The 18,374-nt window shown below is 35.9% G+C and overlaps 2 protein-coding genes across 2 annotated transcripts; both read right to left on the reverse strand.

The window, feature by feature from the left end:
* LOC109222941 (transcription factor TCP3-like) lies at positions 6,051-7,700 on the reverse strand. Its single transcript, XM_019387224.1, has one exon. It carries the CDS (start codon positions 7,612-7,614, stop codon positions 6,532-6,534), a length of 1,083 nt encoding a protein of 360 aa, XP_019242769.1. The 5' UTR covers positions 7,615-7,700; the 3' UTR covers positions 6,051-6,531.
* LOC109218618 lies at positions 12,970-18,105 on the reverse strand. The gene is made up of 5 exons (XM_019382994.1): positions 17,885-18,105; positions 16,212-16,317; positions 15,615-15,782; positions 14,120-14,347; positions 12,970-13,065 (listed from the first exon to the last, which is right to left on the reverse strand). Exons 2-5 carry the CDS (start codon positions 16,284-16,286, stop codon positions 12,970-12,972), a joined length of 567 nt encoding a protein of 188 aa, XP_019238539.1. The 5' UTR covers positions 16,287-16,317; positions 17,885-18,105.

Genomic DNA, 18,374 nt, shown 5'->3' on the forward strand with positions numbered 1-18,374 from the left:
GTTATGGAGTGGTATTACAATCGGAAAGCTCGTCTCAAATACTTCAAGATTGGGGACTACATACTCAAGAAAGTTTTCCAATCTACGAGGGCAGCCAATGTATGAAAGTTAAGTCCAACTTGGGAAGGACCTTATAAGATTCATGGTATCGCAGGAAAAGGAGCATACGAGCTTGAAACATTGGATGGAAAGATTCTACCTTCAAATTAGAATGATGTTCATCTAAAGAGATACTACTTCTAAGGAAAGGAAATACCCACGGGCAGGTATCCTCAACGATTTTTATTTTTGAATTATTAAAATTTTACTAACGATTTTAGATGATAGGCAAAAAGCTAGCTCGCAAATGATGAATTACGACCTGAAAGACACGTGGACAGAACATAATTCCCGGTCTAAGGTTACAACTATTCTGATGGAAATTTAAAAGGGTTAAACAGTCTTCATCTAAAATCGTACCTCCGAGTCCCGTATGTTATCCTTTTCAGGAAAAGGACTGCATGGAAGGAATAATCAAGTGCTTGATATTTCATACTTTAAAGCTCAAACACTTGGGGGACTATATAATATACATATGATATATGTATAAGGAAGGCAAAGAAGACTGAAAATAATTAAATTTCAAGTCAAGCCTAAAAGTCTATTCATCAAATATCAAGTTCAGAGCAAAGTCACGAGCCAATAACACAAGCCTGATCAAAAAACCTGTGAAGAGTACACTCGTAGATATAGATTTCAAAATCTTACGATGTTTAGGTTAAAGGCAGTATTTAGCCATGGGTCATAAAGAAACCCTTGAATTTTCTTTCTTTTTTGCAAATCTGTTGTAAAGAAAACAGTTACGGAAGAGTAATAGATGATATTTAAATACATGTAAGATGTTATTTAAACTTGACAAAGTTCGAATGAAAACTTTATCAAAGTTATTTCAAGAAACATGTGTGTTCCTATTTCTTTTTTCGTATCTTTACACTATTATGAAGTTGAGACGTCTTCTTCATTAAGTGTCATATATAAAAGGGCCCTCTTTTATAAATTCATGTTTTGATTCAAAGATCCATGAAGTCAATAAAGCATTTCTAAAAATACAAAAAGTCAAAAGGGTAAGACAAAAACCCACGAATTAAAAAGCAAGACCTTGGACTTGTAAAAAACAAGGCAAAAAGAGTAAAATAGAAACTCGAGAGAATTGAGTTGAAACGGAAACTTTATAATATTAAGTTTAAACTAAGTATGAACTTAGTCATAAACTGATTGTCATTTTTACAAAAAGCCCCGAAAAGACCTGGGGACTTGCTATCACCAAAAACATAACCCCCAAAATGGAACCAGGGGTAATACCACATATTCCACCAAAAAGGAAAAAAAGTAAAACTTCATAAGTAAACTTTCACTGTGGAGCAGAAGAAGAGTCTAAAACAACATCATCAGCAACAGAAGGCTCGATTTGGTCTGAAAGAGCTGGGACATCCACCGCACCAAGATTAGCTTCAACGTACTCGGGAGTATCAGCCATGGGAGAGAAAAACTTTAGCTTTGCTGAGTTTTCTCAATGGTTTCTTTTATCTTAGCTAACTCAGGATCTAAGTTAAAACCCTCTTGGCTAGCTTCCACAAGGGTATCATGGCACGTGTTCAAAATAGCCCAACTCACTTCAACAGCAGCTTTGTCCTCAAGAGCTTCGTAGTCTCTTCCCATTGATCAATTGCACTCTTGAGCTCCTCCCTCTCAGCCAAAGCAGCATCATAAGAAGATTGCAAAGGGGCAAGTGAACTCTCCAAAAACTTAACCTTGTCAGAAGAAACTCAGAGATTTTCTTGGGCCTGGTGAGTGTTTGAACAAGCTCACCAGCATAAACTTCTTTCTCATTTAGCAAAGCTTTAAGGCCTCTGATCTCTTCAGTAGCTTTGGAGAGTTGTTCAGCAAAAGAAGATTCAAGGAGATTCTTATCCTTGCCCGCTTGATTGGAAGAAGCTTTTTCAACTGCCAATTCCGATGCCATGACTCTCAACTGCTGCTCTAAGGTACATTTGCTTTCTTCTAAAACTTCCATCTCAAGCTGAAGACTTTCATATTGCTCTTTCCAATTGTCTGCCTCAATTTGGTAGTGATGGATTAATTGCTCTGTATGGGAAACCCTTTTCATCATCTCCGTAGCGATGAGATTGATCTAAATAAAAAAGGGGGTAAGAATCTTAGTACAAGGAGAATATGATAAAGCATGAAAAGAAATTAATACCTTCAGTGATGACTGCACGATATCATTCATCCAAGTCAAAGAACTATGACTTTCTAGTTTGGACTTCTCAACCGGACCAATCAAGGGTTTCAACCATACGTCAGCCTGACCTGACTTTTTCAAAAGACTACCATCGGCATGGACTTCAATGGTAATCTGCTTCACCACTCTACTTCCACTTGAAGAACCAACTTCAGTGCGAGAAATACTAGTAGTGGGGACTGTAGAGGAAGTCATAATAGCTTGAGGCGGGGCAGAGACAGCAGCAGTAGAAACAGGTAAAGAGCATTCCACCGGAACAGACACAGGGAAAGAGGAAAGAGGTACTTCATCAGACACCAAATCAAAACTTTCACTATCAAACCCACGTGAAAAAAAGTTTTTCATCAGAGCCACGAGCTGCCATAGGAGTATCATCGTCAGAACTCACTAAGGTGGCCTCAACAGGCTCGGTCACGGGAACAGAACGGGGAGGAGTAACTTCATCATCTGAAATAACGCACCTTCTAACTCGCGACCTTTTAACCACGGAACTCTCATCTCGTTCCTCTTCCTCTTCAGAATCTTGGGGTTTGTTGCTGTCCTTTTCGATGAAGAACTCAGGATTATCTCCTGAGCTCTTGCCAAAGAAAGTCTGGAAGCTGCGATCAATCGGCACAGACACAACGAATACCAAACCCGGAAAAAAAGAAGCGTCAACAATTCCAAAGGAAGAAGAAACAAAAATAAGAAAAAAGAGGGAAAAAAAAAACCATTTCAAAACTAAAAACCAAAAAAGAGAAGAGAGAAAGTTGTAAAAGTAAACTTACGTGCAAAATTTCACTTTTTAGGGAATGGTATATTTTCTTCACCTACTAACCCTACAGTAGGAGCAGCAACAAATACCAGCCACGGTCCTTGTCATCCTCAAGGCTGACTAAAACCCTCTTACTCCTCTCCACCAAAGTAAAGATTCCATGTCGGAACAGCTTAGGGGAGTAGAGGTGGATCAGAAGAAAAAAGGTAAAAGGCAATTTAGCCAAGTTAGCTAAGTACCTTTGACAAGCAACAGCCCTCCATATAATGGGGCCAATTTTTCCTAAATAAACATTGAAAAAACGACATAACTCGATGATAACAAGATCAATGGGGGGTCTAAAATCTAGTGTAAAGGAATATGTATACACGAAAGAAAAGCCAGTCTTGTAAGACGTGATCCTTTGATATTGCATTAGGGATTGTAATTGAGAAATCAAATTTCCCGTGGCAATCTCTACGAACAACAGAGATCAAACCTTCAGTAATCTGAGAAGGGTAAACGTCAGCACGATCAAAAGAGGATATAGAAGAAACCTGATCCCTAATTGATTCTCTATCAGTATAAAAAGAAAGTTCAGAGGGGGTAATTTCATCTATTGTTGGTTCACGGACTGGTTCATTAGAATCCCTACTTCTGGTGGAAGATCTATGTGGAAGAGAACCCCTATTTCTAGAAGAAGAAGGAGGAGTGGAACTAGGTAAAGATGAAGGCGAACCTCGAATGGACGTCGATCCTAAACTACGTAACGTACCTCCTCTCCTGCTCCTAGTTGGAGCAAGAGGAAGTTCATCTACAATAAGAACTTTACGTGGATCAGGGTTTAAAGAAGATATAGCTATACGGAGAAGAAAGGAAGATTGAATAAGTCAAAAATGGAAAACTTTTTTATGAAAGAAGAAACAAAGGATATATTTATACTCAGAAGCAACCGTCAAACAAAAAAGGTAATGATGGGAACGTCATAATGAAAATTGTCACTTCGTGATTGATGTAGCCGCAAAAAGCTTTAAAAGACGCTGAAGGGTTGCAGACCCAATAAAAGGCGCCACGTGCCACGAGCATTAAATGGAAGTGACATGCGAAGCGTCAGTTTTCGAGAAGGTATAATGGCGGCAAAAATTCCCGCTTTAATGAGATCCACTTCCCAAATATTCAATTGTTGAATAAATGGCAAGTGGGGGGACTATCTGTATTGAGAAAAATCAAGTTAACATATGGAATTAATTTTGTGCTGACATGTCAAGACACTTGGATCAATAAAAGAATGACAGCTGGCAAAGGATAGCTAAAGAGACAGGAGATTTAACAGGCACGGGCAGAGATTCAATAAAACAGGAAGGAACGGGTACTCAAACCTCCTGATAATTTGAAGAGGCATCGAAGGAATGAACCTAGATAGCAAAAAGTATAGATACGCATTATCCGTAATTAATGAGCATCAATGATGGAAAACGTTATTGAATCTTCACGAAACAGTTACGATTGCCAATTATAACATTACATTAAATGTCATTAATTGCTCATAATGGCTCTTTTATGAGAGGAAATAAACGTATTACTTAGAGATAGCTATAAAAGGAGAGAAATAACATTTGTAAGGACATAGAATATTATTAGAATACACTGATTTACTTTGTTTTCTTTTACTCAGCTATCGTTTATTTCAATTCTTCTTGTTTGTTCCAAATTTGATTATCAGTAACCCGAGTTCTTCTAAAAATTAAGCATTGACCGAATTTTCTATTTTCCGGTTAAACAAGTCTGCCAATGATCACTGCTGCCTAAGCAAGTGAGAGGCTGTACCTAGGTTTGTATATTATTGCAAATCTTGATATTCTATGTCAAACTTGTTAATAATTTGCTAACATATCCTACACAACACTTACGATTTTGGTATATGCTGGGAACGCCTTCTCTATAATGGCCCTAGAAAGTACCCACATGAATGAGAAGTTGCTTTTCCATCACCCATCATTGCTTAACGGAAAGACACACATGAAATCCCACGCTCCACGCGGTCACTACATATGTGTCAGGTTCTACAGAGCAAATTGTGTTTTTCCAAGTTGATTAAGGAATGTATATCTAACCTTAAGGAGAAAAGGAGAAAGAAAACCCCCGTACAGACGAGTGTCGCACTGGCACACCCGCAATGCCAAGCAATAACTGCTATAGCGGATTGAGTTGGTGGTGTGTAAAAATTATTTGCAGTATATAATTTAAATCCAAATTAGTTGGGTTATATTTTATGTACTAATTGTATAAAAATATTTATACAATAAGTCACTTATAAGATAATTGAAGGTAATTTATCTGATAAGCCTTACTTAATAGGAAACCTGATATAAATGATAATTAACCTACTATAATAAGTTAATTATAATCATGTAAAAAAAAAAAAACTTTAAACTCTCTGTATATATAATTTGAATCAATAAGTTATATATGGATAATAATTAATGACAGCGTGTGAATCTTTAATCCTTCCTAATTTTATAAAGTTAATCAACATCTTAGTACAAAGAAAACCTTGACGAACGAAGAACGATTTCCTCTTAGGGACTTGAATGTATGCAATGGTAATGCACCATTGAAGTGGATCAGTAGTGTGCTGCTTTTAAATTGAATGCCTTTGGCAATAGAACTGACAACTATATCAGTGCTCATTAACAAGAGACTTTTGTATGAATATGATGTACCTAAGAAACAACCATTGCTGCTGATGTACCCCGGCCCATTTCTCTCTGTTTCAGTTTATGTGAACCTATTTTCTTTTTGGTTCCTTCCAAAAAGAGTGACCCATTTCTAAATTTGGTAACAATTTACTTTAAACTTACAATTCTACCCTTAATAAGAAGTTTTTATAACCACACAAATACTCTGAGGCACTTTTTGACTTGTTTAGGACCACAAATTTCAAAAAAAATTATTTTTTCTTAAATTTCGTGCCCAGTCAAACAGGTTCACATAAATTGGAACGGAGAGAAAATTGACAAATCTTTGAAATTTCACTTTCTTTTGCCCCTTCGATTTGATTGCTTGACAGCTACAAGACCAAATACATAACCCCCTTTTCGCATCTTTGTCTTCGTTTCATTAATTCAAGGATTCTTCTTTCTCTTAGGTCCGTCTAAACTATTCTTGTTTTTAATCTAAGTCTTGTCATTTCTCTTTTTTCTTCTTCTCTTCTCGTGCCCCCTCCAAATTGATATTATGGATCTTTTGATGAGGTGCTGATCATCCAATTGAGGTAAAATTACAAAAATAAAAAGAAGCTTAATTAGAGACAAGAGGGTTATATAATTTGGATAAACATCTCGTACCCAATATAGGAAAGATAATAATAATATATGAAATTCTGCATTACGTCCACTCAGCAGAGATTTCAGCTCCTAAAAAAGTCAAAAAAGATTCTGGAAAGGAAAGTAGTAAGTCTATCTATATATTCTGGTGAAGAAATGCTAGCCTTAATGAGTAATGCAGTTGCAGTAGGTCAAAGAGCAGAAAATGTGCCCTGCTCCTCTTCCCCTTGAATTCTTGGTGCACTTGAAATCTGCCCTGAGAAACCATCATAAGAAAGGGTCTGAAGTTGTGTGCTCAATGGATCACCACTGATTAGAGGAAAAAAGCTGGACTGAAGGGGTTCCCTATGAGAAATGACCTGGTTTTCACTTAAAACTGATGGGAAATGATGTGCTAATAAACTGAATGAAGAATAATCCTCTCCGTTTCCTGAATTTGAACTGGCAACATTCCCATTCAGACTTCTTTTATATCTACTCATTTCCAAATTGGAATTGGAATATATTGGAATTGAACTGGTTAAGAAGCTGTCTTGATGATCACCAGAGGAAAGGATTGTGTCTTCTTGAAAAGACTGGAAATTGAGAAAATGGCCATGTGGGTAGCTCTGGAATTCACTGAAAATGGCACCATCAGCTGATGAAAACAAGCTCACATTCTGAATTGGGATGTCATAATTCACCTCCTGCTGGTGGTTCTGAACTCCATATTCAGAATTTGGAATGCCATAATTTTGTTGACCAAATCTTGGACTCTGTTCTATACAGCCTTCATCTAAAAGTTGATCAAATGAATACTGGATTTTGGCATTAAGTTTAGGAAACTTACCAAGAGAATCAATTGCAGCTTTAGCTTCTTTAATCAGCCAATCAATGGCCTCACTTGGACGGTCATAGCCAAGCCTATCTTGCACATCATAGAACTGAATTGCAGTGTTTGGTGAAAGCCTAACTCGTCTGTCTCTCGGACCCTTTGCAGTTGAAACTTTGCTGTGCCTGTCTTTTCTTCCCGCGGCTCGAATAATTCGGCCTCTGTGAACTTCTATCAGATCTTGTTTGGCTCTCTTTGGCTTCATACCTTTTGTTACTATGTTCAATTCTTCAGCCCATTTTGCTGGTTTTGGGCAGAGTGGCATTGGCAGCTGCTGTAAGTTCTGGTTTTGGCAATGACTATGAAAGTTCTCAATGCCATTTTCTTCAAAAACTTCCTCTTCATCCTCCTCTTCTTCTGATGATCCATCTTCTTCATCTGATATTTGAAGCTGATGATTCATTGGAGGATCCAGATTCCAAGTATTCTCCTCCTTCCTCTCTTCTAGCTTTTGGATTCTTTAGTGTTTTTTAGGCACTTGCCAACTGCTTTAATAATAAACCCGCTGTGACTTTGGGCCGTTAAATAGTACTCCCTCTCCGTTCCAATTTATCTGAACCTGTTTGACTGGGCACGGAGTTTAAGAAAAAATGAAGACTTTTAGAATTTCTCGTCTTAAACAAGTCAAAATCAAGAGTATTTATGTGCTTATAAAAACTTCTCATTAAGGTTAGAATTGGAAGTTTAAGCTAAATTGTTTCTAAATTTAGAAAGGAGTCATTCTCTTTTGAACGGCCCAGAAAGAAAATAGGTTCACCTAAACTGAAACGGAGGGAGTATAACTTTGCATAAGCAAACTGTAAGGTTAAAAAATTGTGCGAAATCAGTTTGTATGTTATAATAGAATGAGCAAAAGCAAGTACAAATATACAAGTATAGAAGAGCATGGGACTTTCAGGTGTGTCCCCCAGTTTGCTTAAATATGACCCTACCATATATGCATGCCAGATAAAGTATACTACATAACAACAAATTTTTGAGTATGTGTGAACAGAGACCATTTTAAATTCATGCATGTAGGCCCAACAGGGAAAAGATACCAATAGTACATTTGGTACTTTAATTTCCTCAGATAGATACATGAGATTAAAAATTAAAGGGGTTTTCAAGACATGTTATTCCGAGATTATAAGATTATAATTTCACCTTCTGTATGGGATAAATGATCCCAAGGTTTTGGAAATGTAATATATGAGAGCGTAGATAATTTTCTAAGGGGTTTTGGTATGAGGTATAAGAAGGTATGGTATAAAAATTTAATACCACCTTAATACTTTGTTTGGTTAGCAAACACGGTATAAGTTATCCCGGGATTAAAATTAGTACCGGGATAACTTATACCTTGTAGAGGGTGGGGTAATTAGTGCCGGAATAACTTATATCTTCTTCTTAGAAATTATGCAATTGTCATTTTTAATACAACATACCAAACACTGGATAAAAAACAATATCAGAATAACTAATCCCAGCATAACTTATCCGACCGGCATAAACTGTATTCAAACCAGACGACCCCTAAGTGTGAACAGTTACTACTCCTTCCCACCCCAACAAGTATCCAAGTCTGTGTCTAAAAAAGATGCTCCTTCTTGGTTCCCATAGCATTGCAAAAGAAAGGGCTGGTTCTCAGTAAATTCTGAAGCCCAGATGCGTTACTTCTGGTAAAAACACTCAATATTTTCACAAGCGGCGGAGGTAGAATTATCGCCAAGGGGTTCAAAAAAGGATAAAGTTAAAAAGATTGTAGCTAGTAGAAATAGAACCAATGACCTTACAAAGGCTTTCGAACCCCCTTGACCACTAAGCTATGCTTTTGGCTATGCCAAGAAGATTCTAAACATAATATATAGAGTTTAAAAATAGATTTTGCCTGACACATATGCAGTATAAGTTTTTGGCGAAGGGGGTGCGGGTGAATACCCTTTCTCCCCTTAAATCCGCCCCTGATTTGTCACCTTTCACCATTTGCAACATTCCCTATCTATATTGCGGGAAATACCATCACTTACACAAGTTCATTTTTCGATATGGTTACTAGTCTAACGTGCCTCTTAGTCAGCTAAGACATAGACACTGTAGCTTGCCTAAGGAACGAGGATTCTATGCAATGGGGGAGAAAAGGCATCGGTGAACCAGATGGGTGCTACAAGTTCAACATAACTCACAATTTATGTTTAGAACCTATATATGGGTGAAAAACCCAAGTATAAACTAGAGTTAACACTACAGAAAACAAGGTTTTCAATGATAATATTCCGTGCGAACCTCTTTAGTCAACACCAAAAACTAAATGCCAAGTCGCCACAATAGATTTCAGGTAGGTACCTGCTCGAAGTAGTGATATATAGTCGTCGTTGAAACTTACTTTGTTGGCGACTAGAGGTCACACAGATACTGAAACTTTATTTCCTGTAGTATAAGCATGTATTCAAAACTCATACTTACTTCATTAAACTGCTGCACCATAGTTATAAATAGCAACTTACTTCTCTTCTCAAATTTGAGGAGTAAAGTGTGACGTTTTTAGGGTATACGTACGATAAGGATAATTTTGGAAAACAAATTGAATTTCTTCTTAATTATATAAATGGACACTTATTTTGGACCAAAATAAAAACCAAATTGGTCAATTATTGTGGACCGGGGAGTAAATTGTACTATTCTCTAATATCTTGGAAATTTGTTTTTCTTTATCTTGGGATTAAGAAGAATTGAAGGATCCTTGTAAATTTTAGTATTTTCTGTTGTCAGTTTAAGGTTAACATTGAATCTCCTCCTACTTCCACGATGGTTGCATTATCCAAATAATGAAATACAACTATACCTGCCACCCCCAACCCTCTCACCACACCTCAGGCATTGATTATCCAGTGTCCCAACAAGGAAAAGAGCTAATTCGTTTTACTCTTTGGGATTCACTTTTCACTTTTTATGACATAAATTGATCAGTGTTCACTGCACAGCCATCAGTACAAATAGTTATAATACTGTTCATCTGTTACTTTAATTAACCTGCTTGCCAGAAATACACTAGCCTCAAATCATCACCAAGTTTAAAGCGTCCCTTGTTTACAGTATGCCAGTAGTAAATTCAGAAAATGAAAGCGACCTCTACCCTCTTCTGTTCTTGATACTTGAGGCGTTGCATGCACGGCCGAGCGAGAAATATTAATAAGGTGATTCAAAAAAATATTAAGATTTGAACCTACAAGTATAACCTTGCATGCATGATCAAGAGGATTCGACATCATAATGAAGGGAATTTAATTGAACTCTATTTATACTATTTAGCTCTCCCTGCTTGCATGACCAACGTTTACGATAAAGGCTTCTAATAACAACGGGTTTAAGATGAAATGGGGAATTAAATTAAAGACTTTTTTTAATTGATCATGAGGCCCTCCTAGGCTCAAGGTACAAGAACAAATTGCATGCGTGCATGTGCATGGTCTTCTCAATGCCTACTATAGCACGTGAATCCTTTTAATCTTTTCATGGTCTTTTATCATCCAGTACTATAGCATGTGAATACCTTTTCCTCAAAACAAAAACAAAAAATTAATCTTCCAATGTATTTGTGAAAAATATATTTTAAATTGATAGGGTATTATTACCATAAGGTTTATGTCTGACTAATAGAAATTTAATCAGTTAATGATTTTTATCACTATCTTTTCCATAATATGAAGCTAATAAGGGGTTCCAGGTGTATTTATGAATCACGAATCCGTTGGTTTATTAAAATAGCTCTTGAAGATGTGTTAATGTAAGAAATTTATTTGGCAAGTGTTTGACATGCAAAACTTATAAGTGGGCGTTTAAGAATTGTGAAATTAAAAAAAATAAAATTTTCCTTCAAGAGAAAATGGTATTTGAAATTAGAGTTGTGTTTGGACACGAATATAATTTGGAGTTGTTTTTAAAATTCTTATGAGTAATTTGAATTGAGAATTTTGAAAAACAGCTTTTTGGAGTTTTTCAAATTTCTGAAAAATTTCGATATTCAACTTCAAGTGAATTTTAAAATTTTTATGATCAAACGCCGATTCAGAAAAAGGAAAAAATTTCCTTTAAAATGTGAAAATCTTTTTATGGCCAAACGGGCCCTTAATTTCTGTAAATTATCAAAGAGATGCTTTTGTCACGAAAAAGGTTTTGGAATTTTCAGTAGGTATGTATCAGAAAATTACAAAAAAGTACTAATTTGGAGCTTTGTAATTTCACTTGCAATATAAAAGAGAATACTGAAAATTCGAGAAAGGATTTTTGTTTTCCCAACTTGCTTGAAGAACTTACTACTAATAGATAGATGAAACAAATTAAATTCGTTTATCTGAAAATAAGAATAACTTTCCCAACGAGAATAATAACAACTAGCCAGTAAAATCCTACTAGTAGGATTTGGGGAGAATAGTGTGTATGCAGACCTTACCCCTACTCCGAAGGGATAGAGAGGCTGTTTTCGAAAGACCCTCGGATCTAGAAGAAGAAAAGAAATATTTTATCTAAATTGTCGATGCTAACCTTAGCCACTCAATTAATCATCATATTGAAAATGAGTAGCTCTCAATTAAAATTCAAGAATATTGTACCAGATTTATTAGTCGCGATTTGTTTACATTTTTGGTTTTCTCTAATTTAATCCATGAACATTTCCTTCGTCACGGCCTTAACTCTACTCAGCCTAAAAGCCGAGAAGGCTCTAAGAGGAACAGCTTGCATAATTAACTTCAATTAGTTGATTCATCAAGAACTTTTATGTAGCTATTATGTGTAATTCCCCTTAGGCTTTTAAACATTTTGTAGACATCGATATTTTAAGGAATCAAGCGAAATAATAAATTAATGATATTACACGATTCTTGAAATCCTAGGAGTCTATTAGGGTTTCTTGGAGTTAATCTACCTAAACCCTAATTCACACTTATATAAAGGGATACATATTCTCTTGAAGAGGTGCCTCAAAATCCCATAACCTCTTGTGATATTCACAAAGAGATCAAAATATGGCCGGATACTTCTTGACAATCAAATAGTTCAAGAAGCTGGAGATCAAATATATCCCAGGAGGTTTGCATCATCCTACATTCGAGAAATACGCGGTTTCAACCCTCGAATCACGGGGATAATCAGGAGAAACAGAATTATACTCACAATTGATTAGTAAAAATATTTTTCTCTTATTTTGTGATTGCAGTTTATTTTTCATATCTTGAAAATTTATTGCAAACACATTTATTTTATCTACCTTTTTCCGGCCTCCTCCACGTAATTCCTATTATCTACATGCTTGGAATGGTAAAAATTTATTCGTAGCGATGTTTACAGAAATATTAAAAATAAAAGTTATCAGTTATTAATGATTAAATGATATGTAGTCTCACTCTTAATTTAACCGTTCAGATTAAGTTATTTGATTTGATCTAAACAAAAAGTGTGAATAAATATTCATGTGTTAAATAACGTAAAGACATCAGTTAAACATCAGTGAAATAACTTTGATTTCTCGTAACTTGACTTTAAGACAATGCTATATCCATATAACGGAGCTAAGTTTTAGATTACAGTGATCTTACTTGAATTATAACCTCGAACATAACAGAGGAAAATTCTCAAGACAGTCTCAGTTCATTCTTCACCATATTAGTGTCACATAGAAGTGGCTCCTTTCCTTCACACTTGGGGCAAACTTTTTGCTTTCTAAATTACTATGTGACTCGGAAAATAAAAGGAGACAACTGGAAAATAATTCACTTATTTAAGCTGCTTCATTTAATCTTTTAGGCCTGCGTTTTGTCAAAGCAACATTATACCTGTTACTGAAGACACTGCTTCTTCTCCACTGCATGCTAATCTGAAAAGGAGAAAGGGACACACAAAAAGACACAAATATATATTCGTCGGAAGAATTGTAATCCCACAAGTGGGGTCCGGAGAGGGTAGTATACACAAACCTTACCCCTACCTTGAGAAGATAGAGAGGTTGTTTCAAATAGATATGTAATTCTAGAAAAGCTGCTGACTTGCCTTGTGATCGGCAAGGAAGAAAACAATCTATACAAATAAAAAAGCACCCCGCAATAATAGACATCGGAACAGGATTATTCTGGGCACTCAAAGCTATAATATAAATACTCTTGAATGAGATATGACATCTATACACATTTTAACCATGATGAATAACTTACCATCTCAGATAAGAAGAGTTTGGAAAAATAAAGGAACGAAACAAGTGCGTACTCTACGACGAAACGAACGACTACCACCACTACTCACTACACCTACTAGTCGTCGTTNAGCTAAAGCAAAACATTCTCAATTAAGATGAAATTGTAGTTGTTCCATGTTTTAGAAACTTCACTAGGTGTGAATCAAATACGAAGGGAAATGATTAAAAAGCATAAATGCTAAAACTTCACTTATCTATACTCTTGCACCTCTAGATTTCTGGTAAACTCATTCAAGTGTTATAGGATTGCTATGGGCCACAGGAACCACTTAGACCAATCTCCATTGTATCTTCATATGAGAGTGATTACAAAGTTGTAAAGTTCAACTCCAAATAAGTTTCAGAAACAGGGATAATTAAGCTTATAAAATATCCTACTTTAAACTAATATCCACAATCCAAGATAGCTGAGGCATTCATTTTGATACAGTGAGTTTGGGATATCTGACTTCTATTAATGGAGTTCCATGCATTCCTTCTACAAACAGTCATTTATTCTTAAAGAATTAATAGATCTTTTATTGTGGGTCAACAGAAATAATAACAGTTGAAAGATCAAGGAAAGAACTCTCTTGACAGCGGAAAGAGAACTAGCAAATAATGATTTGGAGGCTTCAAAGACTGGGGAGAAAGATGGTAAGATAAACAATTAGTGAGCATAAGAGCATCGCTGACTAACCTCTAAATTTTGAAGCTTTGCCTCTAGCTTCAATTGATTCTCCAGCTTCTTCCGCTCAAGACGCCCTTCTGTTACCATACGGGCACGGCGATCTCTAATCTCAGTTTGCATCCTGTTCCACGAGTGGATATAGTTCAAAGCTGATGAAGCTTGTTTTTTCACCGACAGACGTTGTGTCAGGGACTGTAACCTTGCATTTCCTTTCAATCGACGTAATGTTTTCCTAGCCTGCAAAAGGAGAAAACTCTATTCAACTTAAAGACTTGAAGCGCCTTCTTTGGATGACTCAGACAATAGCAAGAGAATATCATCATGTAAGATAAGAGAAAATGACACCAATAAGAACCAGATAATATTGGCCTGAGATGAGTTTAAATGGAGTAACATGGTCAATGAGAACTCATATAGTCGGCCCCAACTAGTTTGGGGCTAAGGCGCAGTAGTAGTTATTGTAGTTGTTACAAAGGTTTGAAAGATACATTCCCACTCTTACTTGTTACACAATTTATCAGCTGATTAAATGGATCTTTGGTCTAAAAGTCCAACATCTAGCTGAGACACCGTGAAGGGCACAATCTGATAGCCCTTTTGTTGAGTGAAAAGAATACAAACCATATACAACAGTCTTTCACGTAGCAATCCGAACCTAAGTCTCTCACTGCATGTTGAGTTTATAGAAACACTCATCTAACATCAGTGGTTCAATTTGTACCAAATAAATCAATAAGCCATACTGTCAGGATAGTGAATATTTTACTTCAAGTAATATTAAAGGATTTCACTCGTTAAAGGAGTGATCAAAGAAGTGCAGTGGCAGTAGAGAAAAGACACCCAAACCATTATGCAGGATATGATACCTCTCTTTTCTCCATTTTTTGAGACCGCGATCCTATTTTTTAGCATGATTAAAATGATCTGACGGGAAATGCATTACTTATCATCTTCTGTCACAGTAATAACAGAAGATAGCTTTTGCCCGTGCCATGAAATAACTTACCAGTAAATATCAGCATGCGCCAAAGGCCAAACTAAAGTCATAGTTTTATTTTATCCATCTGATGTCACAGCAATACGAAAGACGGCTTTTTCCCATGCCATGAAATAAGATACCAGTCAATTCACCAGCATGTTCCAAAGTAAAGTCATAATTTTAAGAATCCTATTCCCTGGTGCCCCAACCCCACTCAAAGATACAAAAGAAACCATAAAGATGAATTGCATGTGAGCTGGGAACAATTGGGATGTTTCAGATACATAAAAATGATAAAATGCACATATGCGGTTCCTTAATTTGTTAGTGTCCTAATTTTGGGAGTGTACGATCAGGACCGTAGACAGAAATGAAGGTTTATCTCACTCTATAACTGCAATATTGCGTCTCAAGAGAAGTTACTAGAAGAAAAAAGTCACTCAGGAAATATTTAATCGCAAGAAGAATAAATTAGAAAAACATCTATATGTTATTATAAATAATAATTAAATACTATGCTTTTACCACGTAAGCACGGAATGCTTTCTGAATCTTAATAGCTGCTCTGTCATCAATAGGCATTCCCAGTTCCCTCTGATTCTTGATCAAGACACCATTGGTTATTTTAGATGGCTCTTTCTGCAGGGGATCATCCCCTTTGCATCCATTAGACTTTTTGATTGCTGACGTTCCCTGTTTCAAACTAAAAATGTGAAATCCAGTTGGCCTTACAAAGTACCGGTGATTCTAAAATTGATAATGAAAATATAGAAGGAATGAGTTGTCACGAACTAGTGATTGTGACAGCAGGATATCAATTAATGATACAACTTGTGGCCTTAAAGAGTACAAATTTTGTTTGAAACACCATTCGGAGTCTTTAGTGTTTCATTCGATCCAAAAGAAAAGGTAACAAGAAAAGAAGGAAAAAGGACAGAGAAAAGAACAAAGTCTTAACCTAGATAATCAGAGCCAGCAGCCTGCTTGTTCCTAAGATCCTAAATACACTATTAACACCTTCCCTTTCTTCTCCACAATTACTATTACATTATGTAACTCTACTACTGAGTACGGATATCTAAGGCAATTCATCAGCGAAAAGAGACAAGTATGGTATCTTACCTTTAATTTTTTTGATTTCCCATCCTTTGCTTTTCTCATACCAATTACATTCTTAAGCCAGTCCGCAGAACCCATTGCAGGTGCTTGTTATATATGTCTTACTCTGCTGCAAATTACAACAAATGGAACATGGAACAGTATTAGTTATAAAAAAAATCCAGATTGAAGGTTTATTATTTAAAACACGGCAGGCTCTTATTCTATTGCATCAGAGGGTGAAATAGAAAGTAGATATTTCAAATGGTAGCATTATCCATGAAAATATTCATTCAACTGATCAAGTTGACAACAAGTCCTTTCACCCATACAAAATAAAAATAAAAATAAAAAGGGGAACTAAAGTTATATAACAGATTAAGAATAGCATCCAATGATCAATGAAGTGGTTGAAAACCATGAGGTCTCAGGTTCAAATTTACTTCACATTTCACATTGGGTCGATTTTGGTTGACTACAACTCTAGAAGGACAATGTGTGATCATTTCTTCCTAAAATCAAGCCATAATGTTTGTGAATACATTACTTTTTCGTTCTCAAGGTGAACTAGCTAAGGCAAATATATGGACTAAACCCTGCTGAGCGTAGGTTATATTACCATAACAAGATATAAGTGCTTCTTACCCAATGCACTATTGAACTACAACTGACTGGAATAACTAAATACAAATAGTCAGAAAATGAGAATGAAATAATGGTGCAGTGGGCCAACAAAAGACTATTCGCATATACTCGCAAGCGCTCAACGACTTGTTGAAAGCGCTTAACACAGCCTACCTGTTTGACTAACAGAAAGTACATCAGGAATTAATCAATACAAAACAAACTTCATCTGAGCAAAGAAATAAACGGTTTTCCCAGAATTTCCAATTGAAATACATTTTTTAGCTACAAATAATTTAGCAAGTAAGCAATTAATAATCCCAAACCTTCCAGCCATCACCAGATTTTATCTGACAGCTTACATATTTTACACGTTAGCTACTGCTCAGAGCGGATTCAGGATTTGGACTTTATGGGTTCGAGTTCAAAATTTAACACAACTTATTATGATTTACTGGGTGGATCAATTATTTGTATTATATTGTAAATGTTTTCACACATATACACGGTCCGAGCCAAAGCTTCTGAATTTGAATGAAACCATAACTCAAGCTCTACATCCGTCCACCCAAAAGATTAACCCTGAAAAGCTATCCCAACAATTTCCACCATGTCCAATTCTGTAGTACACTTAGCCTAATGTTCATGGAGTGCTTTACACTATGAACAAAATAGGTGTCAGTTTACACCCTATGCACACAGTACACTTCCAATCAAACTTCTATAACTGTAGCGATATTCAACTGGCTCAGACCTATTTGTATGTTTAGTCAGAATAAGAATGTCCTAATAATATGACTTTACTGGGCAGCAACAGATCATCAGCTACAAAATTGTAAAATGTTTAGAGGGGTTTACTCACAGAAACAATATGAAGGAACTAATAATCAATTAAGCAGAAACCTTTGATTGCTTTTCCCCATTACCAGACAGATTCTAATTTATATTTCAAATTTCAAGAAACTGAATAGTACCCAGATACATATTTTCACCTCAAACAAAGAATAACACATAAAAATGTAAACTTGAGACACAAAACAGAGTAAACAAATTTTGTGTACAACAAAGCATACCAGGGGGGAAAAATCTTCACATGTAGGCTTAGCTTTAGCCCTTTCTGGCAAATGGGTATCTCCAAAATGCGAAGAAAAATCAGAATAAAAAGAGGAAAATCAATTAAGTGCAAGAGTAGTGATGGCAGTGGAAAAAAATATAGGATGAGTAGAAGAGAAGAAATACTTGAGAAAAAGTGACATAAAAAGTAAAGAAAGAAAGAACAAATGGTTGGTATAATTTGTAATTGTGTGGAATATGGACATTTGTCATGGTCCCATGACACAAAATAACAGAGCATGTTTTCCAAAAGAAGTTGAACTACCAAGGAATCAGATGGATATAAAATTAAAAAAAAAAAAAGAAAGTACTCCATCTGTTAAAATTTGAAAAGAATAAAGGGCCTGTTTCTCCTCTATCAAAGGAGGGCTAAACAAACTCCAATAAAGCATTTTTGTTGTTTAGTCAACAAAATAAATTGCTGCTGTTAGGGACAGCGGAAGATCCAGT

Source organism: Nicotiana attenuata, chromosome 2, assembly GCF_001879085.1.
Source record: "Nicotiana attenuata strain UT chromosome 2, NIATTr2, whole genome shotgun sequence".
Lineage (NCBI taxonomy): Eukaryota > Viridiplantae > Streptophyta > Magnoliopsida > Solanales > Solanaceae > Nicotiana > Nicotiana attenuata.

Coding starts and splice junctions, on each gene's coding strand:
- LOC109222941 (XM_019387224.1), bottom strand. CDS start 7,614: ATGAATCATCAGCTTCAAATATCAGATGAAGAAGATGGATCATCAGAA.
- LOC109218618 (XM_019382994.1), bottom strand. CDS start 16,286: ATGGGTTCTGCGGACTGGCTTAAGAATGTAATTGGTATGAGAAAAGCA. Junction 15,783..16,211: donor GGAAATCAAAAAAATTAAAG/GTAAGATACCAT, acceptor AGTTTGAAACAG/GGAACGTCAGCAATCAAAAA. Junction 13,066..14,119: donor CAAAGCTTCAAAATTTAGAG/GTTAGTCAGCGA, acceptor TCTCCTTTTCAG/ATTAGCATGCAGTGGAGAAG.